The 21492-nt window shown below is 39.4% G+C and overlaps 1 protein-coding gene across 2 annotated transcripts; it reads right to left on the bottom strand.

Moving 5' to 3' along the window:
* Positions 1-1089: 1089 nt before the first annotated feature.
* dtx4a (deltex 4, E3 ubiquitin ligase a) lies at positions 1090-19991 on the bottom strand. 2 transcript variants are annotated; one of them, XM_079466666.1, is made up of 9 exons: positions 19680-19991; positions 19008-19225; positions 16454-17432; positions 5309-5370; positions 5031-5192; positions 4873-4934; positions 4442-4762; positions 4044-4133; positions 1090-3607 (listed from the first exon to the last, which is right to left on the bottom strand). In XM_079466666.1, the coding sequence occupies exons 2-9, from the start codon at positions 19216-19218 to the stop codon at positions 3380-3382; spliced, it is 2115 nt and encodes a 704-aa protein (XP_079322792.1). In that variant the 5' UTR covers positions 19219-19225; positions 19680-19991; the 3' UTR covers positions 1090-3379. The 2 variants fall into 2 exon arrangements, with proteins under 2 accessions (XP_079322792.1, XP_079322793.1); XM_079466667.1 differs by lacking the exon at positions 19680-19991 and adding an exon at positions 19448-19520.
* Positions 19992-21492: the final 1501 nt, after the last annotated feature.

Genomic DNA, 21492 nt, shown 5'->3' with positions numbered 1-21492 from the left:
CCTGGCAACAGCCCGCTAAGGCCCTCCTCTTCTAGCCAAACCCCTTCCCCTTTACTGCTTTGTTTGTCACTCTGCAGCAAAAAGCTTTTAGCTGAAAGCCAACAAAGTGGATCAGGCAAGCAGTAAATCTGCATGTGAAATACAACTCCCTTGGGGGCTGAAATCAGCGGTGTGCTGTTGCCACGGCAACGGATCTCACTCCAGGCCACTTGGTGTTAACATTTATCAGCTTAAAAGCTTTTAATAGAGATGAACTGGGCTGACGTTTAAGAGAATGTGCGCAATGACAGACTTTAAAAACTAAAGGACAATTTTTAAATTGATGCACAAATAATGTGGTTTTTATATCAGATAAATATTAATCGGACAGACCCTTAAAAAGGGCTATAAAAAGGTCCTGAAAAGGTTGCAGTATGTGCTCCTTGAGATCATTACCATACCATTACCATACCACCCTTTCCCCTGGGTCCCACTTTACTAGAGTCCTCTGTTACCCAATACAAATATTTCAGCAATAACCTTAATAAAAAAGTATGTGGATCTGAACAGGACATTGGGGTGGTGCTTGGGGACAGGTTTACTTGCACAGCCTTTGCCAGATTAACTGCTGAGATGACAAACTGGATGCATGTCTTAATGGCTAAACTCATCGTTAACCGCATTATGTCCTTTGGCCCATCTGTCTAGAGACATATCGTAGCTAAGTGGTTACGACCCAAACCTTCACATTCAACCCTTAGTTTGGAATTTTCATTTGGGGAGCAATCGGTCACTTCAGACTTTATCGTGTGAGCTTTGATTGCATGTCCATTTTCTATTTGGATTATCTGATATACGACCATTTGGGATATAATGGTGGAAATAGCTGAGATTCACCTGGAGCTAGCCTAGTTGGCAATCTATTTGTTTACACCATTTATACAGAGTTCCCGTTTTATTTGCATTGAAGTTGGAGGCTTACTTTGATAAAATAGGAAAATCCTCAACATTTTGAAATGGAACTTCGTCAGCTCTTAAAACTGACTCGAGGAGTTTTCCTGCTTATTAGAGCATGTTTTATGTGCTGTATAACCCAAAGAGAAACCTTTTAAATTCAAATCAGATTTATTATTCGGTACATGGTATAGCATTTTTCACAATACGCAACATAGAGTGTAGGGGACTGTAAAACTCACTAGAAAGGAAAACACAAAATAACAATTCTAGAAAGAATAAACATATATAAAGGAGCAAGAAAATTGACACTTTATTTATGATTAAATAAACCATCCGATTTGCCCCCACCTAACGACTTTCCTGCTGCTATAATATTAAAATTTCATTTTAATGTTTATTTCTGCTAAACATCGCCCCCTGCTGTGCCAATGGTTTAGTGACTCACTGACAGAAAAGACATTCAAAAAAGCTCTACATTTTAAGTGTGCTCGAATGTGACAAAGATCAGCAGTTAGACCAACATTTTTTAGAGTACCTTTAATATTTATTCAGAATTCCAGCAGCTATTTAATATGCAAGAGTTGTTTTGTACATTTTATATTACACGGCAACATTAGTTTTCTTAGCTCCATTCTCTGTCTTCACAGTTTTCATCCTGGCAGAGATGCCATTTTCACTGTAGTTTCCATAGCAACTATCATGAGGAACTTGGACAACAAATCAAATCATACAATCAAGTGCAATAAATGAAAGTAAAACTTCACAGTGGAAAAAAACTAATAGCTTATTTGAAAAAAAATCAAGTAAAAGTATATTATAAAAATGATACAAGAAAAAAACCCATTTACTTCCACAACATGCTTTTGGATGCAAGGGGAAAATGAATTGTGTACAGAAAACATACATACAGCACATCAACTATAAATGTAAGCTTACACATTTGCATGTACATACATGCAGACTTTTCGTCAACAGCTTTGTAAACAGGTCCTTTATATACCTACCAAAGACCAGAGAGGCAGAATTTGATCAAAGTCTCTCTTCATAACCATTACAAAACACCTCTTACCTTCAACTTTGGAGATTCTAAACCTTATTGGCTTATTATGTTCTAAGATGATGATGTCAGAACATGAATGTAGCACTGATGCCTATAATGAGCTTGGCTCAGTTCTGCACAGGCCCCGTTCTTAATTCTTTCATCTCTGACAAAGAGTTGAATCACTATGAAACGTATTCATTTTAACTTTCTAAATGTCTGTAAGAAACTGGAGATTGAAAGGAGATGTGTACATTGTTCATCTGCCTGCCAACAGTGGCATTTCTTTAATGCTGAGGAACTAAATAGTTGGAGTGAAATATTATTAATAATCTTAAACTGAGTACACACCGCCACCGACTCTGTCATTGTGCTTCGCTTGTCTCTTGCTCTGAGGTCGCGAGAAGGCGTTTCTAGCTTTGGATGCTCTGATAACAGTGATAAACAAACCCTGCAGTAACAGACGGGAGACGGATGACGTGAGCTCCGCTGCTTTGCTCTTATTGGTAGTCGCTCCCGAAAGTCTCAACTTTGTAAAGTCTCTAGACAAGCCAACTTTCTGTCGCCAACGGTCACTGTGGCTCATGTCACTGGATGTCGCTATGCTACCATTAAAATGAATGAGATTGTGTCGCTGGCGGTGTGAACGGGGCACGTTAGGCAAACATTTGCTTCCACCTCAAAATTACAATACAGTATTCTTATTTGAATGATATAAAACAACCAAACATACAATAAAATGAGTACAAATATAAGTGGTTAATGTTAATACTGCAAACGTTTTGAAAACTATGTTGTCAAATAAATTCCATGGTTATTACTGGAATGTATGTTAACAAGTGCCACTAAGAGGCAGTAAACATTCACTAAAACTGCAACTGGAGCTTCCCAGTTAGCGCCAAGTGTTGGCCTCAGTTAGACCGAGGATGTAATTTCTTCGTGCCAAATGATACAACTACATGCACAGAAGTACCTTTGTTTTGCGTATCCTTCACAGAACTACAATACAATAAATGGTTAAACAGACACCGGCAGCTCGGGTTCTCATGTATGTCTGCACCCCAGGTTGAACTACTGACAAAATTGCACTGTAAATTTAGCTTTTGTGGTGCTAAGGAGAACCTGAAATACTAAAAAAAACTGTTTCACCACAATAGCACACACAGTGCAAGATTGTTTATTAATTACAGTTCTCGCATTTGACCGTCCCACATCTGACAGGCTTAAACAATGTTTTTAAGCAGTAGGCCTATCAGCATTTAAAAGAATTTTAGCAATGATCTTTCGGAGTCCTTTAACTTTGTACATTTCAAACAACTCTCAGGATTCTGAGAAACATGAGCTGGGAATTGAATTCAGATTTGGCAACACTAACAAAACATTCAGTCTTTGTGGGTTGAGATTTTAGTCTCTCAGACACTCTTCCTCAGTGATGCCTTGCGCCCTCAGCTCCTCTAGGACGTTGTCGAGGTGACCGGAGTCAGGGTAACCATGGCCTGTCAGGTTGGAGCCGAACTCGGTCTTGTGGTGCACCTCATTCCATATGACTGTATCTGTCTCACCTGTAGTACTGGATGTGCCAACAGAGAAGATCAGCCGTCTGTCCCATGCAACCAGCAACAGCTTCAACACCTATTGGATCAGGATTGGAGAGAGTTAAAAGTTAAAAGTTGTTTCGCTGAAAACTCTAGGCAAACTTTAGTCCGTTTCAAATTATCTCAGTAACTTCTCTGGTATTAAACATAAATCTTTTTTTTGTCAATAATTTTATTTCCTACACTGATACCAGCTATTGAAAATCTTTGCTTTTGCATAATGCTGCATCCCCCACTTGGTGGCAGTATAAGCTCAAGGTAATTACTGTACTAGGTTTTAAAAAGTATTAATAAAGTTTTTCTCCAAAAAGAGATTCCAATGAATATAAATCAAGCTGCAGTTGGTTTGTTTTGATTTAAGCCATAATAACTAAAATATTACCTTTATAACTCAAATATTACCTATGAATGGAAGGTATAGTGTAAAGGTTAGTGAGTTAGATGATAGCGTTTATAAGTGTACAAATACTCACAAGGCGGCCTTTCTCACTGTCAGGGAGGTAGCAGTGCCTTGGAAATCCACGTGCCGTGAAGGGCTTACCAGGATTGGGATGCTCAGGACCCTGAAACAATCACAATCAGAGACGTTTAGACTAATAACAACTAAAGGCTGAAATATAAAACAAGACTTTTGCTCAGATTTTATCCAGATTTTAAGTCTGGACTTGATGCAGAAAGTCTGTGCTAGTCTGCAGATTTGATCAGTTTCTATCTGAATCTTTCATAAAGTCTGCAAGTGTATGATGTCTAGTTTAAAAAAGTCTTGTCGTGTATTCCAGCCATAAGGCTATGTGCTTCGGGTTATGCAGTGATATGTGTTAAAATGTTACCTGTACACGATAAATGTATAAAGAAAGTGAATAAGTTTCACCTGAATGCCAGGTGGTATGTTGTAGATAATCCGAATGGTTTTGCAGTCCGGGTGTCCAGGTAGTGAATGAGGAATGACATGGTATTCCATCTTCCCAGGTGGCTGGTTTCCCGTTTTAACACCATAGATGGTCTTGCAGGTTGGGCACTGCAGGCTTCCATCTTTGTTGCCATTGTTATACATTGCCACCAGGCACTGCAGGTGGTACTGATGTCCACACTGAGAGAGGCGTCCAACTGACTCTGCCCGAGAAATGCCACCGACACCTGGGCCTTTATAGCCAGAAGGACCACAAAGAGACTCCATACATATGGTACAATCCTAAAAAAATTATGAAAAGATTGTGGAGAAAAATACAATAAAAAAGTTAATTTGATCAAATAAATGTTATTTTATTTATGTAATTAGGAAATAAAGATGCATTTATTTACCTCTTCTGGTGGATTGCGGACCTTCTGGAGATATCTTCTAACAACCTCCTCTGAAGTTCTACCTGCTCAAATGAAAGAGAAAATGAGTTTAGTAATAAAGAATCAACATAAAAATACGACACATGGCTATTCTGCGCGAAAGTGTGTACATTCTTAACCTTTGCGGGCCTGCTTCTTTGTGGTCTTGCGGCAGCAGTGGCCAATACCTGGCACAGGTTTGATGTCACTCTTGCTGACGGGAGGAGGGTGGAGCACAAGTTTGGGTGGGCGGGTCAAGCAGACCGGGAGTCCAGCGGCACTCATTAGAATACCAGTGATACCTAACCAACGACAAATGGGAATTTCAGGTTTGCACATAATTTTTATTGATCCAGATATGTTCCTGCATTTAAACATCAGTAACTATTTAAAACCTTTTAATATGGTTGTGTCTCACCTGCCAAAGCTGGGTGAACAGGACTGGACCCATTTAAATTCTTCACCGGAACAGTGGGCACTCTATGAAAACCAAAAAACACCCCAACAATCAAACAATACTCCTAATATGCAAAAAAACAATTCAACAGCCAGATTAAAGCAAAACAAACAATATACCCACACATCTCGATGGTCTTATCTATTTATGCATGTAGCCATTTATTCTCATATTCATTTTGTTGTCACGGCCACTTGCTTGTGTGTCATAACCCCTCCCCCGACCCTACTGACCCGATGACATGCAGAGTCACGCTGCAGTGTGTAAACCAGGTCACACCTTCTGTCAAACTCCCTAACAAAGCATCCAATTATCAGTGAGTCAGCAGACAACAGCAGTGCTTAGCTTATCAAAACCTCATATGACCCGACGACCTGTTCCCTCTATGTGAGGATATTTAGATCGCAGGTGTGTGCTTACGATTCACGAACAATTGCAGAGCATCCTGCCTCGCCAATAACAGAACTTATAATTGTATTTACAGAAAAAATATTATGGTTAAGAGCAAATTAACCATGGTCGAACAAAAAGGTCATGCAATTGTAACTACCAGTTAAAGCAATTAACAAAAAAGTTTCTATTTCAATTCAAACACCACACTTTACCTTTAGTCTATTGTAGATAAACCTACAGTTTTTCTGCCTTGGGAGTAGCAGTAAAAAAGTGCCAAAAAAAAGAGCAGTATCACCGACAAAAATATATCACACCCCTCCCCACACTCAAGGATACTCACGGTTTGACCTTGATAACAGTCATGTCCCAATTTTTGAACGAGTTTGACAAAGTCCAAAACAAAAAAACTGTAACAGAAATAACAATGTTCCGATTTCACCTTCAAAACAATTCTCGGTTCCCTCAAGAAAGCCTGGAATCAAGGTAGATTTGCAACACACATTTAATGTATGTGTCTCTGTTATGTTCTCTTGCTGGATGGGACTTGTCTGTCTTGTAGGGCTCTGTCAGCTGTCTCTCTTATAGTGCTAATCCTTAAGTTTCCATCTGTTGACAAGCAGCTAGGAAAAGAGGTGATCCACGTCACAGATACATGGATTACCTGTCAGCGTCACATGCTGACAGACCGCCTTAAGGTTCCATCACACCAAGACGCAATGTGAGTGTGTCCTAGACACGTTCAAACATTTGGTCATATATGGGCATGTACAGCCAGCTACTATAACACAAACAAGCTCACTAGAATTTGTGAAGGTAAATCTCACTATCGTTTTAAGAAATTCTGTTATTGTTCAAGACAGTGAACCCTATGAGGACTTTCCAAACGGGAAGCACCCAATTCTTCTAATTCATATAAAACTTATGTCATAATGCAAATATCTTATGAATAAAAAAAAACATGCATTATGGTGGTATTTGTTCTACTGTCATTATAATGTTCACCCAAAAAAATGTTATTCTCTCATTACTCACCTTCATGCCATCCCAGATTTAAATGGTTTCCTTTTATCAGTTAAACACAAACAATTTTACATTCAAATGTCTTCATGTTATTTAATTGGGTCCTCCAAATGATGATGCTCCAAAAAGCACATACTAAATGTAGCTCAAATTAAAATGTCATTTATCAAACTTAAAAGACAGATCCAAGCACTAATAATCGATCAATTATTTGATGATTAGTTGATTAAACCTTGATTAGATTAGATTAAACTTTATTGTCATTACAGATATACAAGTATAGTGTAACGAAATGTAGTTTAGGTCTAACCAGAAGTGCAGTTAGCAAGTGCAGGATATACAGTTAGAATAAATACAGAATACAATATTGATAAAATATTATACAGTTATGAAAATATTTTACGGTAGGTATGTTCTATGAAAATATGACAGTAGGTATGTACTATGAACAATCTCAGCAAAATTTATCGTAGCTCAGTCTTTGAGCACTTTTCCACCATCTCGCCGAATCGTTCTCGTTGCTTAAACGTTCCACTCCGTGCCGATCCATGCCAGCCGGTACGTAAATGGTTTCATTTTGCACCGCAGGGCTGATAACTGAAATGTTTAGAATGTAAACACAAATGCGTCACGTGCTGCCTTGGTAACACAAGAGAGTGAGCTATAATGCCTCTTGCGCACTCGAGCCGAGAACAGTTTGCAATCGTGCCGTGTCGAACCAGGCTCACGTGGAAACATAACTGTACCCGTTTAAGACTGTGCTTAGAACGGTTCGGCACTGAAAAGCGCTCTTTCAGACGTTAGCATCGCTTTCTTCAATGTGAATCGACAGATATTTTATTGAATTCAAGTTCATTATTGCTCAAACTCTGAAATGAAAAAGATTTTAAATAAATGAAAATGAAACTGCTGACATGCATTGAGAGTACAGAGATATAAAAATGATCTGAAATGTACAGCTTTGATCTACAGGAGACACATGTTCTCTGCGAGGAAACATTTTTAAATCAGGAGGTTTAAGACAGCTCTATCTGCTGTCTTCAAGAGAATATTAAGATAAGTTGTTTTTCTTTTCTATGTGAAAGCAGGGCCAATGCATACCTGTGATAGGTGGGGGTAAAATATAGCGTTTGTCCAATCTCCGGTCACGTTTGTCCAGCGTTATTAGCACAAACACATATGGCTGCAGGAGTAAGCACAACTTGCCCACTCAAACAAATAGGGATGCACCGAAATGTAAATTCTTGGTCAAAGCCAAATAAAAACAAAACACTTGGCCGAAGGCTAAACACCAAACATTGTTTTTCGTATTTCTTATATTTATTTAGCTAATTCTTTCACTATTGCATAAACTGAATGGTCAAAATTATTTTAATTTATTTTCTTGCTTTTCAATATAACACATTATAACTTGAAATAAAATAGAGCAAAACAAGTAGGCTAAATTAAAACACAAAAATGGAATCCTCTCTCTTCATGAATAGCGTATATTAGGCCTATGAGCTATGCCTCTGTACCCCAACAACAAAACTCTTCATTAAAAAGTGTTATTCAACATTATAAGCTAAAATATATGAATAAACAAAAAGTGTCGGACTATTATAGGCTACATTGCAAGATGATTTAAAGAAGAAAAAAAAACATCCATATGCAAGCAATTCTGACTTGACAACCATTGCAGTCCGCCTCTCTCTTCCAAACTCCGCCCACAAAAGCTGACTGTCACTGTTCTCTAAGAAGGTGCACTCGTGGCCAGGATGCACGGAACATACTTTGACAAGTTGTTTAGTACATGGAATTGTGTGCACGTGACCACTGTATGATGTCAAAGGATGTTGCGATCGGCGGGGCTACTGTCAGACCGCCCGTTCCAGTCTGAGTACACAAGTTACCGAGACACTGAGGAAGTGAAACATAGAACAGGTAGAGAAAGTAGGAGGCAGGGAATATCTAACGTCAAAGGTTTGCTTGCTTGATGACTCTTTTATATGACCCTCACTCTTGATCTCAACACCAGCCTTATTACTTTTACTATACTTGTAATGTTTTAAATCTACTAAATCATTAGTAACATTAAAAGTGGGGTGCCACAGTATTAAATGCATTGCGACTTCTTTATAATGTTAAACATGCTGGCTTCTCATGCTTGACATGGTAAACTTGTCAAAAAAGGAATTGGACGTATGACGTAGAGTTTCTGTGCTCAATACACTCCCCCAGGGTTTGTATAGGTTTCCTTAACCTAACTTCCGGGACACTGGTAGATTATTTCTGAAAACAAGCTAAAGTAATAGGTAAATTACACTAGCACATTAAAAGTATGTCTAGCCAGTATTAGTTTGGGTTGCCAGTAGAGTGACCCTTCCTTGGATTCATTTTAATGCGACGAAGCTACATGTCCATTCAACAAATAATGTAAACGGATTAAAATATAATTTTTTTGTATTATTAGCCACTAACTCGACCAATACACAAAACTTTGGGCCAGACACCTACGTCCGATGCAACCATCTATACTATAAATCTTTATAAATCTAGTTGTATTGTTTTTAAAGGACTACATAACAGATTAAGAAGCATGGCATACCAAGGAAAGTGATATTTTCTCCCTTCAATATCAGCTAAATCATACCAATACCCACAGGTGGTTCTAAGGTGAGTGGATATCCAGGGCTTGGCTCAGGGACCTCCACATATGTGTTCGAATACAGTGGCATAGCAAGTCAAGTCCAGGCCCATATGCTAAATCTTTTAACGGTCCAACCCCGTCTTTTGTGACCGCGTTGCGCATTACTGGACATTGATTGTTTACGCAGGTTTGTCATTTAAAACGTTGATGTGTGTCAATCGCGCTCAAATAGTAACGGCCGACCCCAAGGGAGCGCAAACTCCCAAGTGCCAGAAAGAGCGAAAAAGCAAAGCAGCCAGCGTTTTGCACGTGTTTTTATACATGTGAATGGCCCTAACATTTCTCTGATATAACAGTTGTCAAACATTAAACATTTAGCTACTTACATCATGCTGGCTCATTCACAGTTTAAGCGGACCGTAACCTCGGCTTCTGTCCATAGCAAATTCTACCTTCCTTCATTTTTTTGGCCACCTCAATTGGATTGATATTGATGAACCCATTCAGAGCCGATATAAACTAAACTTCATTCCATTTCGACACAGCAAGGTAAACAAAGAAATGTTGTACATCATACGATTATAATAAGGGTGTAAATGATTATATTAACTCACCATAGGAGAGAGTGACTGATATGTTATTCAATAGTTTTCTCTCACACATATACGCAATATAAGCATATAACATGATGTCTATGTAGTTTTATCTGTTTTCTTTCCGGAGGTTAAGATGACAGTGAGGTTCAGACGGTACACTACCAGCATTATGCCATCCTTTTCCACTCATTCATTGCAATATATGCATAACATCTAAGATACAGTTGTATTATAAATCCTGTAGTGCTGTTTTGGCCAAAAAACAACCAAAGTAATGGCGACTGTTAAAAACACATTAGACACCACTTAAATGCTTTAAAGGTAAAAGTGCAACTTTTTCTGTCAATCCATGTGGATTTTGACCATAAAAAAATGCACTGTCGCTTTAATTGAGAGTGAGCAGCACAGCAAAAATAGACTGCGCGCCGGAATGATCGATGCACTGTTTCTTATGTGCCGCTTCCCTTCTACGAGCATGCGCTGCTTACACATGCGGTATGAATGCTCTTATCTGTTAACGTGCGTCCAAAATAATATGCACTGCGTACGCACTATTTACGCGTGCAGTGTGAAACGGGCATTACAATACGTGCCTAAAGCCACTGCTATTACACAAACGGGCCATGTGGTGAGGCAAAAGCATTGAAAACTGACTGCAAACTCTCCAGCAGTAAACACATGATAGATGATGAACCCAGCTCTTAACAAGATTACGTATTATACTATTAATACAGTATATTGCTTTTTATTATTTGTATTTATTCTTGATTTTTTTTTAGATTGTCGGATTGGGTTAGCGTTCATAAAATTTTCATATACATCATAATGTAACATATTAATTTATTAGTATGCACCGGTACAAATGCTTGTTTAAATTATTTTATGCACTGTAACATTAACTGCATGTCTTTTAAAAGGATAAATATGTACAGTATTGTGTGATTTTTAGCCCAAAATAAAGAGATGTTGGGTCAACCATGTTCCTGCCAACAATGTAAGCGTGTGATTTATATTTCCTCAAGTTAAAAACATTAAACTCACACTTGTGACAATATCACATAGGTAAATGTCTAGGATGTGCAATTCAACATAACTGCATACATCACCCTTTTCATGCCAGATTAGCAAAAGGGGCTTATCTGTAACGTTATATAGCTTGAAAACATTCTTGGGTAGCGCTGTAAAAACAGAAGTCATAACCAGTCAGACCATTTTCTGGTTAAAATATGACACAGGCATGAAAACATTTACTGAGATTATCTAAAGTCATGGTTATTTGTATACTGATAATAAACTTTTTACAGGAATAATAACGGTAGGGCTGGGCGGTATGATGGAATACTCTGTTACCGCGGAATAAAATCATTTTAATAAAGTTTATCTTTGGGCTAGCCAGGGTGAAACTTGCATTGAAACGCGTGATGAAGCTCCCCGCGCTGTGATGTGACACACCGTTTACCCCCATTTTGGGAGACACATGTGGAGTCACCAAAGACTCGCAAAGATAAGTGCAAGAATAAACAAAACCTAAAGACGAAGAGTCGCACTACCTATAATAGAGAGTAAAGAGTGAGAAAGACCTACAGTACAGACCCCACGAACCCCAGTTTATAATACCCGTCTCATTGTTTGTGCATATATTTCATACTTCATTGTTATACATGTTGTCTACCTTCCTACTGTATATATATGATATAGACAGAAGATAAATATAAATAAATGATAAATCTGATTACCAGAACTTAATCTGATATCTTTAGTACATTTTCATAACTTGCCAACATTTTAACTATGGTGAGCATTAAAATGAACTGTAATAAATAAATAAAGTAAATCAATCAATGAAAATTTTGGTATAATATATAGAATTATAACGGGAGATTTTTACTGCGAAATATATCATTACTGTGAAATAAAATTACACATTCCGTGAAATAGATTTTTGTCCATTACGCCCACCCCTAAATAGCGATGCGTTCCAAACAGAATATATCGCCCTCCGAAGGGCCCTTTGGAAAGGAGACACCACACAAAACAAAACAAAGAGTAAAAGACAATGTTTTTATTTATCCTTTTGCCAAGTGAACTTTAAACAGACACATTAAGAGATAAAATAGCATTTTCTCTCTAGAGTCTACGCATTAAGAGCTTTACTCTCCAAAGGGAGTAGGGTATAGGGATGATCACTTTGGTATGGAACCCAGGGGTAGGTTTCTCAGGAACGCATCACCATCTTTTTTACTGAAACAACGGCAAACTCATCAGCTCCACCTGGCTTAATAGCTGTGAAATAGCTGTTGAAGATAAACCATTTCGCTCTTGATATGAAAGCTTGGCTTGTCAGACATTCGTTTCGCTTTATCACATGGCCCTCTATGTGAATCGAGCTTAAAACAAAAATAAATCAGGACTGGTACTCCGATAGAGTATGTCTGAATGTGTCTGTTTGTTGCCTCTTGTACTTTTCCTACTCCTATATGCCTAAACCTAAAGCTCATCCGACGTCAGATACAGACGTTCATGTCTACAAGACTCTCTCTCACACACATTCTGAAAACAAACACTTGCTCACTCAAGCAACTATTCCCAATCCTCCTTCACACAGACTACCAAGTCTGTCCCCCGTCTTTCCACTGACATTCCCCCCTACTGCATTGTGCTGCAAATACAAAACCCAAGCTGCAGACTGCAAACAAAGGTTTCCCTGGATACGCTCTCAGCACACACACTCTAAACCACTCGTATAATGGGGCGAAAGGGGCCTCAAGAATGAACTGAGCCTGGGAACAGGCAGAGCAAGACCGAAGGGGGTTCTCTAATGAACGAGACTGACCTGTTGACACTCACAGTAGACTCCCATCTACAGAACTATGCCTACAAAGATTCCTTTAATTTCATTTACTTTCTATCTATGTCCTTGCCTTCCAACAAGTAACTAAAAACCTTGGTAGTGGTTTGGTTTAATTGTCTAAGTATTTTCAACTTAGTTGGTTTACAAGTATTTACAGCCTGGTATCGTGTAGCCATAACTGCAAATTTAATATTCCTTACAAAAAGTTCAGACAACTGAATGTATGCAAATAATAAAAACCATGGCATAAGAAAAAAACGGACATTTTTGCATTATCTTCCTGCGGTCAAATATTTACTGTAAAGATGCTTTACAACAATGTACACCTGGAAAAGTGCTATCAAGATAATTGTCCCACCGTCTTGAGATTCAGGACCTTCCATTGCTACTTCAAGAGATGTCTCTGTTATTTCATTTGAAAGCATCACATTGGTTCGTCTGCTGTGGCATGGGAAAAACTTTGTCACTGTATTCACCAGTCACTGCTGTTCTGATCCAGTTCATCAGATTTTCTCTCTCAGTAAGTAAAGTCAGTATGTTCAATCAAAGAGAGCAATGTTTTATGTATGCCAGCGACAGTTTTAATCAATAAAAAAATATTTATGTAAAAAATGTACGTTTTAATTTTTTGTAATCTTGAAGCAAGGCCTATATTGACACTACATAATTCATTTACATGACCTGTCTTTTAACATCAGCCTTACAATACATATTCCAATTAGAGCTGAATGATTCATCAATTAACGATTTATCAATTCTCTGAACATTCTTTGTTTTTTATTTTTATATAATTTTGAAACCATAACATAACATTCCCAGAATATTGTAGTGTTTTTTTTATAGAGTACGTAACATTGGATTTTTAAGGTCCTACTTTGGTGTATGGAGTGTCCAAGTTTATGTACAACAAGTTTATGTACAAACAAGGTGTAAAAACACTATTATGTCGTAATAATAGGCAGTTATTCTTACCTTACTTCTTGACTGACTCTCACAAGATTCGTTCCGCGATTCATCCGTCTAATCCCCTCCTATCCGCGAGTCTAGTGTCGTGTGATTGGTCAGATGGTGTAGTCTGTTATGATTGGTCAAACGCGTTCAGCTTGTGCCGCTAACGGAACGCCTATCATCATTACGAGAGTCTGCTGTGATTGGTCAAACGCGTTTATCGTGTGGTCGCAAATGGAAAGCCTATCATCATAACTGGATAACGGGTTACTGGTGGTTGTATGGTGTATAGATAGCAGTTTGAGGCCGAGTCTGACGAAGAAACATCCAAAGACGCCAATCAACAAGAAACTCCAGCACGACTGGAGCACGATGTTCTCAGTGGCAAGTGACAACTCTTGTCATCAAAACTTCCAGTGTGACAACATGCATGATTTGCCTTTGCTCGTCATTGAAATAAAATTTAATTTGTACTTAAAATAATGTTAATACATTAGTAATAATATTATTTCGTCTTTACTGTGCGTTGTTATGTTACATAGAGCATTTTAAATAGTCGACATTATAAATAATGATTTTAGTTTCACCCCTATATATCTATATAGGTGCAAAAAGGACATTTACACTTCTCTAGTAACAGTATTATACTTGGACTTGTTGTCACGGAATACAGTGTACGGTGTTCATATCTTCAGATGTTATTACTATACAAATAGTACTCCATTCAGTTCTTTAAATAAATACTTTAAGAGTTAATAGACTGAACACTTAAATCAGCTAGATAAACAAACTGGAATACAACCCAGAAATAACAGTACATGTTAGTGTTATATGCATTAGCTAAACACAGACATAAGGTACACAAATATTTATTCAAGTTAAGACAAAAATTTATAGTTACACTTTCAGGTTATTCTAATGTTATTCTCTTTAAATAACATACAGAAAGTTTCATGATGGTTGTTTTTGCTGGGTTTTTCAACTATTTTTAAATAACAGGTAAGAGTTCTGTGACTGCCATGTGCAATGAGGGGGCCGGATTCATGAAACTGTTCTTAAGACAAAATATAAGACTGTTCTTAAGATTAATTAAAGGATGTTTGTAAGAATGTCCGTAAGTGCAAACATTGCACCTGTGTGTGTAAGAACCTCACATTGTTCTTGGTTTACTTTTTTTGGACAAAATTATGATAATAATTATCTTTTGTTAAAGAAATAAATCATTGAAATGAAGACTGCGTGTTGGAGTGGAGTGCGTGCAAAATCATTGTTTCCTGAATCCATGGCCAACGTTGAAAGGCTGACACAAGCCTGTATTAGCATGTGATGTGTAAAAAAGCATTTACGATCGCATGTTGGCAAATTGTTAGCAAGCGTTAAAAGTCAGTGCTTGAAGTGGGCCAGTATGCTCCTGCGTTCCATGGTGTTAGCATTACCTATTACACTTTTTGGCTAAAGATTTCAGGCTTTCCATCTAGTGTCTTTGGTGAAGAGCTACCATTACAAGAGATTGACCAATCAAACAGGGTTTGAACCATTGGCTTTGTAAGGTTTGCCTCACTACACAGTCACAGACATTAGCGCCTGCCTGCAGACTGGCTTGTTCAATTGGATTGACTGATAGTTCTGTCTTTTGTTTTATTGACTGAAATGCTCCTTGACCTCTGTAATTTGATTGGCTGATAAAATAGAAAGATTTCAGAGATGCAAATTACTTATCTTTCGCAAATTCTGCTGTTTTAAATGAAAACTTAGGTGGTTTGTCACATAATGTAATGTGTATTCAACTTGACCTGCCTACATTGCAGTACATTTCCAGATGAAAGCGTCTATACCTCAAGACTGTTCTTCAGATGGGAGCGGGCGGTCTGAAGGCCCGCCACTCCCGACATCCTTTGACATCGCAGAGTGGTGCCGTGCACACAGTTCGCTGTACTAAACACTTGTACTAAAAACTTGGAATGTCAAGCCACGTCAGTGCATCTCTAGTACACCCTCTGAGAGAACAGTCCTGCTTGTTCTTAATGGATTTGTGTGGACAACATTTTAAATGACCTTGTCCGGTGTAGACATGGTGATAATAACTTAGCACAAGTATTACGTAACTTAATTGCTTTCTGACTTGAGAATAAAACTTTGTGACTTTTGATTAATTTGACACATCTGAATGAAAAGACATTTACATTTAGTCATTTAGTAGACGCTTTTATCCAAAGCGACTTACAGATGAGGAAACATTGGAAGCAATTATAACAACATAGACATTAAAAGGAATTGAGAGCTTTCTAATGTTATATAAAAAAATGGAGCTGTTATACTTCAGTGGTAAGACATGAGGAAGTAGAGGTTGAAAGCAAGCTAAAAAATTTACAGAATTAGGTGTCAGCGATCAGCCACTTTTTTAACAAACATGTTGAACCTTAGCTCTGCCGAGTATCCAAACTGATTCTCACCCATTAAGAACAGGAAGTACAACAAAATGTTGGTGACCTACTATGATAGCTAAACCTCAGTCGGTTAAACACATTACCTGCTTTTAAAAGTTGGGATAGGGTTGCTTCCAAACCATAAAATAAACAGTATGAAGGTTTTATGCAAATCTTGCAAGACTTTTAGTAGCACACTAATAACTATCAAGACATAAGTGCAAGATGATTACGGAAACTTACCCTGATGCAATGAGTGCTCGTGACTGTGCCATGGCAATTCTTTGCAGGGCGGGGCGGCTTAGGCCAGCCAGACTGCTGCGAGGTGGCACTGGGGCAGCACACGCTGCTGATGCTGTCGAAACAGGACCCAAAACCCGAGCAGAGGGTGTGGGAGCGCAGGTGGTTGCTGTAGATATAAGGGCGTTGGAGGGTGTAGGTGCGGTAGGGTTGGGTGTGGAAGTATTGTGGGGTGCGGCAGAAGGAGGTGGGGGTGGCGGTACAGCAGGTGGAGGAGGGCGGTTGGAGGATATTGACAGGGCAGCAGTGGCTGATCCCAGGAGCGAGAGTGAGTGTCCAAAACCTCCACTGGCACCAGAGGTGGAGTTTCTATGTGGGGAGAGTACTCTGGAAAGGGAAGGAGGGTGTGGTAGGGTTAGTGAGTAGGAATGTCCCCTTGGTGGTGCTTTAGGGCTTGGCGGCTTGGGTGTTGGCGGTGGTTTACGCCCCAGAGTTTGTGCCATGCTAGGGGTCTTGACACCCAATACTAGCATACATTGTTGGCAGGAACATGGTTGACCCAATGAAGTGATGGCAGAAGCCGGAAGAGCTCCACTCGGATAGGCGCTGCCATTTCCTCCGCTCACTCCTGAAACCCCCACACCCAGGAGTCCACCACTTCCAGCAGATGACCAAGCATGGGGTTTAGGCAAAGGACCAGACACAAGTGGATAAGCCAGGTCTGAGCGCCTCTGGATTCTTCGGCGCCGCTGCGTCTGTCCATTGATCTGTGTCATACTCTGCAGGTCTATGAGGTAGCAGAAGCCCAATGGTGTTAAGTCCAGCCAGGGCTGTTGCCGGTCCCGGGCTGCCTGGATGGCAATGCTAACCTCGGTGTCATATGGTGTCCATGAACCCGAGTCATTTTCCCATTCCCAAACCCAACCCTGCCCTGGTGCAGATCGTGGGTCATAGAAGCTTCGACGCACAGGCCTAAGTGTACCTGAACGAAAAAGTAGAGGTATATTAGCCTAGCAAAATATACTAGCATTATACAATTGAAAGATCCTATAATAATTTAGATAGCTTAGAAGGTTTATTTCTATTTTTGCGTTGATGCACTTTCAATTAAGACAAAGTGATTGTTTATTTATGCAACAAACAATGTGAGCATAATTGTCAAAGTAACTCTACTCTAACAATAGACTATATGCGTGCAGGGCGATGACATACGTCCTCTAAAATCTCAGCCAGTTCCGCTCTCATAGCGCTGACAAAACATTTAGTAACAACATTCACAAAAATACTTTCAAATTTCAACGAACCGACAGCACCGCAGCTGAGCATTGTTGATTTGCCTCTGTGAACAAGCCTCAAGTTAGTTCACAAGTTGTGTTCATAATTGTGGATGTAGCTTGAAACGTATACCTCAAACCTTTCCCTTTTGTGGTTGTTGATTTGCATCTTGAGTGAAAAACGTAATTGTACCCGATGGACACTACGTGCACCGGATGTTACTGAGCTGGCTGAAATACAGTGTGGGAGTGACCGTGCATAGTCTTTTTGCTACTTGCTGTTGCAAGTCAGAGGCGAGTGTTATTTTCTAATAATTTTGTGAACTATAAGAAGTAATATAGATTGCTTCAGGGCTAACAGAAGTATACTGAACGCCTAAAAACTCCAATTTTGATTTAACTTTCTCCAAATGCCAAACACAAAAACAGTCAATATATGACAAAAACTGAGCAAAGACTTTAACACTAACTCTGACGTAATGACACAATGGTTTTTTTCCACAAAAAGCAACAACTGTTTGAAGACAAAACAAATTCTTATTGTGTCTGTTCCAGATCCAGAACAGTTGAGATAGGAACTACTTCATCAAAATGTGCATAAGCTGCCTGCAACCCAAAGATATCTATCCGTACACCCTTCCTCCCCAGTACACTTCTCCGTTCCCTCCTCCCTCCTATTTTTTGGAGGAATGGTCGCTAAGGTTACCCTTTGTTGACCCCATTCTCTCCCCTCCTCAATCTTCCCATGAAGTGTAATCAGCCCTACACAATAGATTTTGCCTGCATGGGCGATGCAGTCTCCCAAAACTCTGACAGCCAACAATCCACCTCTTTGTTTCAGCCTCACGTAGCCCCTATTTATGGGTTCAATGTAACGTATTTCTTCCTTCTCGCCGAATAAGCACTCATGTGCACTGACAAGCGCATTTCTCCATATTTAGCAAAACTGAAATCTAAACTCTAACGATCTTTTGTCATGTGACAAAAATAAAATGAATTGCAAATATAAAGCTATAAGATAGGCGAGTTGACTGAGCAGTAGTACATAAATAAATAAAGGCTTTTTAGGCCCTGCTATCATCATGCTATCACAGAGGACTTTTAAACCGTTTTAATAAAATCATCACAACACTATTTAAATATTATTTGTGCATTCGGTTGATTTCACACAGAACAAAGTAATCCAAGATGAGGAATCATTACATCACTACATCATTAGCACGATATGGATAAGAAAAATAAGCATCTTAAAATACAACGTTAAAATGTCGCAATCGTCTCACCGGTATCTTGGCGAAATTGGTGCATAGATTGCAGGTCAACGATGTACGGCGAGAGACGCGAGTCGACCTGGCCCAATACCACGCTCCCGGCGCCGCGAGGGTCGCTGCGGATCACCGCCTCGATATGATGAGACACCGCCGGGCTGTAGGGTCGCCAGCGCCCGTGCTCGTTCAGCCATTCCCAGACGACCACGGCCGAGGCTAGCAACATCTCATACCTGTGCGAGGGAGAAAAAACACGTCCACAGTTTTGTCATTTGATGGTGTGTCTTCGCTCTATTCGCTAGATTGACGCGACTAATTCCCGTGCAAAGAACAGGTGCGCGGTTGTGAGCAAACGGTTAATTTGAGAACAAAAGAAACATGTTAGATATCGCACTGCATACAAGACACGTTAGTAACGCGTTTATTACCACTGCGCCCTTAAAAAATGTCCATACCTCGACCGAGAAGCGAGCGAGACGGATCTTCGATTCTACGTCATAAATACCCGAACACTAACGCTCCGGATATAAAATGGTAGCGTTTCAGTGTGTTTTTGTGGGTGAAGTGTCCGTTTCACGTGTGTTTTGTAACCCTTTAACAACCCAGATTTTCGTATTGACGTGATCTGCAAAAGTAAAAGGCCCGTTTTCTTTCAAATGCGATTAAAAAAGTCATTCAAGCACTCACCAATAAGAGACCCTTCGTGTGTTCTTGTTTGCATTTAAACATTTAAAGCCATGGGTAATTCCTTGAGCGAATCCATTTTAACTTGAGCAAAAGTATCCGTGCAACATAACAATAATAGTGGTGCCAGATTTTCCTCTCAGATGAAAATGCATTTTATAGTTTTAATGTACAGTCGACGCAAGCCGCTTATAACGAACTCCAGTTTGACAAGGAGTCATTCTGACGCGTGCTGTATAACGGCATTTAAATATTTCCTTATTCTAGTCAAGAATGTAACATCCTAGAAGGATTCTTCGACTGTTTGCGTGTGTCTGCATACGGATACGCCCACCTATGCTAAACTGACCAATGGGGTACGGTTCTCTACGCCCGTTGATACAGAACTGCCCAATGTTCTGTGGGGCAGTGCAACTTCCGACTCTTAAGTGCCTCCTCCCCAAAATGTTACAAGCGTAAGTGCATTGAGTGATTCGTGTACTTACGATATAAATTTACGTAACATGACAAAAGAATAAACGAGAGTGAAATGAAGTGCGCGATTTTATTAGAGGGTGTTGTGCAAATTGTTGTCTTGAAGTAAAAGCCTAAGTGGAGATGCCGGGGATTGAACCCGGGACCTCATACATGCGAAGCATGCGCTCTACCACTGAGCTACATCCCCCTAGTAAGAAGCTGGAAGCTACTGAGGATATGTTTTTACCAGCTATTGTGCGTACGACTGTAGCCATTCCCATGTTTGTATAATATGTTTTATAATGTGTTGTTTCTGGAGGTAGAGCCTAACATTTTAAATATCGTTTAACTAAATAATTTGATTAGCTGATGTGTTTGAACAAAATCTTTAATGTGAAGGCAGATCTGCAGAAACAGGCATAGGCCTACTGGCGGAGCAACGTTACATTTGTCAGACATGATCAATATCTTGAACAAAACCAGAAAATCTGACTTAACAGACACGAGGATAAACGAGCATAAAATGGTTTCATGGTTGCAATGATTGTTGGTTGAATGGCTGAATTGGCTACAGTGAGGTAACTTACAGTTACAGGTTGTTGCGTGACCAGAACAAAAGACAAGCATTACACACAAACACTTTATTGACATTAAAACATTTTAATGTATTTACATCACTATAAAAATTCTACAAAATGTCATATAACAGTCAGCATTAGCATAAAACATGACAGAAAGTGGATAAACATTCAGTTTGCAAAAAGGTTCAATTGTACATCTCACTTATCTACAAACAATGTTTTTGACACCTCCTAAACCTACTCAACTGATTACCCGGCTATTTATTTCTAAAGACAAGTTTCTGCTCATCTCTATTCTTCATAAAGCCGTCAAGTCATTTTCTTCATATTTGCTCGGTTCAGACCAAATAGCACTACCTGCAAATGGCTTTAAGTCTACAAGCAATCCAACTTTCTCTTCGTTCTTCACCTCATCACCATGTTTACCATCCTCTCCTGCTGCCTCCTCCAGTTTTTCCTTGTCTTCTTCAGCTTCAGTCTTCTTACCATCCTTGCTGTCTTTTCGCTTATTTGCCCTCTCCTTCAGGTCAATGCTGGAATAGTCATCCGAAGAGTCATGCATGTCAGGGTTTTCCTGTTCTTCTTCTTCTTCCTCTGCCTGGCTTTCATTCTGTTTGTCATTACCAACATCTTCCTCATCTTTTCGTTCATTATCTTCTAGGTGCTCCTCTTCTTCATGGGGTTGGGGCCAAATGTGGACACCAAGTCTATTTTCCACAACTCCGACTCCTTGTCTCAATTGGTCACGTAGCCCGCCTTCAGAGAAGATTAGGCGATGG

Source organism: Barbatula barbatula (assembly GCF_947034865.1).
Source record: "Barbatula barbatula genome assembly, chromosome: 1".
NCBI classification, from domain to species: Eukaryota; Metazoa; Chordata; class Actinopteri; order Cypriniformes; family Nemacheilidae; genus Barbatula; species Barbatula barbatula.
Note: the sequence above shows the minus strand (reverse complement) of the source record. Positions and strands in the feature narration are given on the sequence as shown.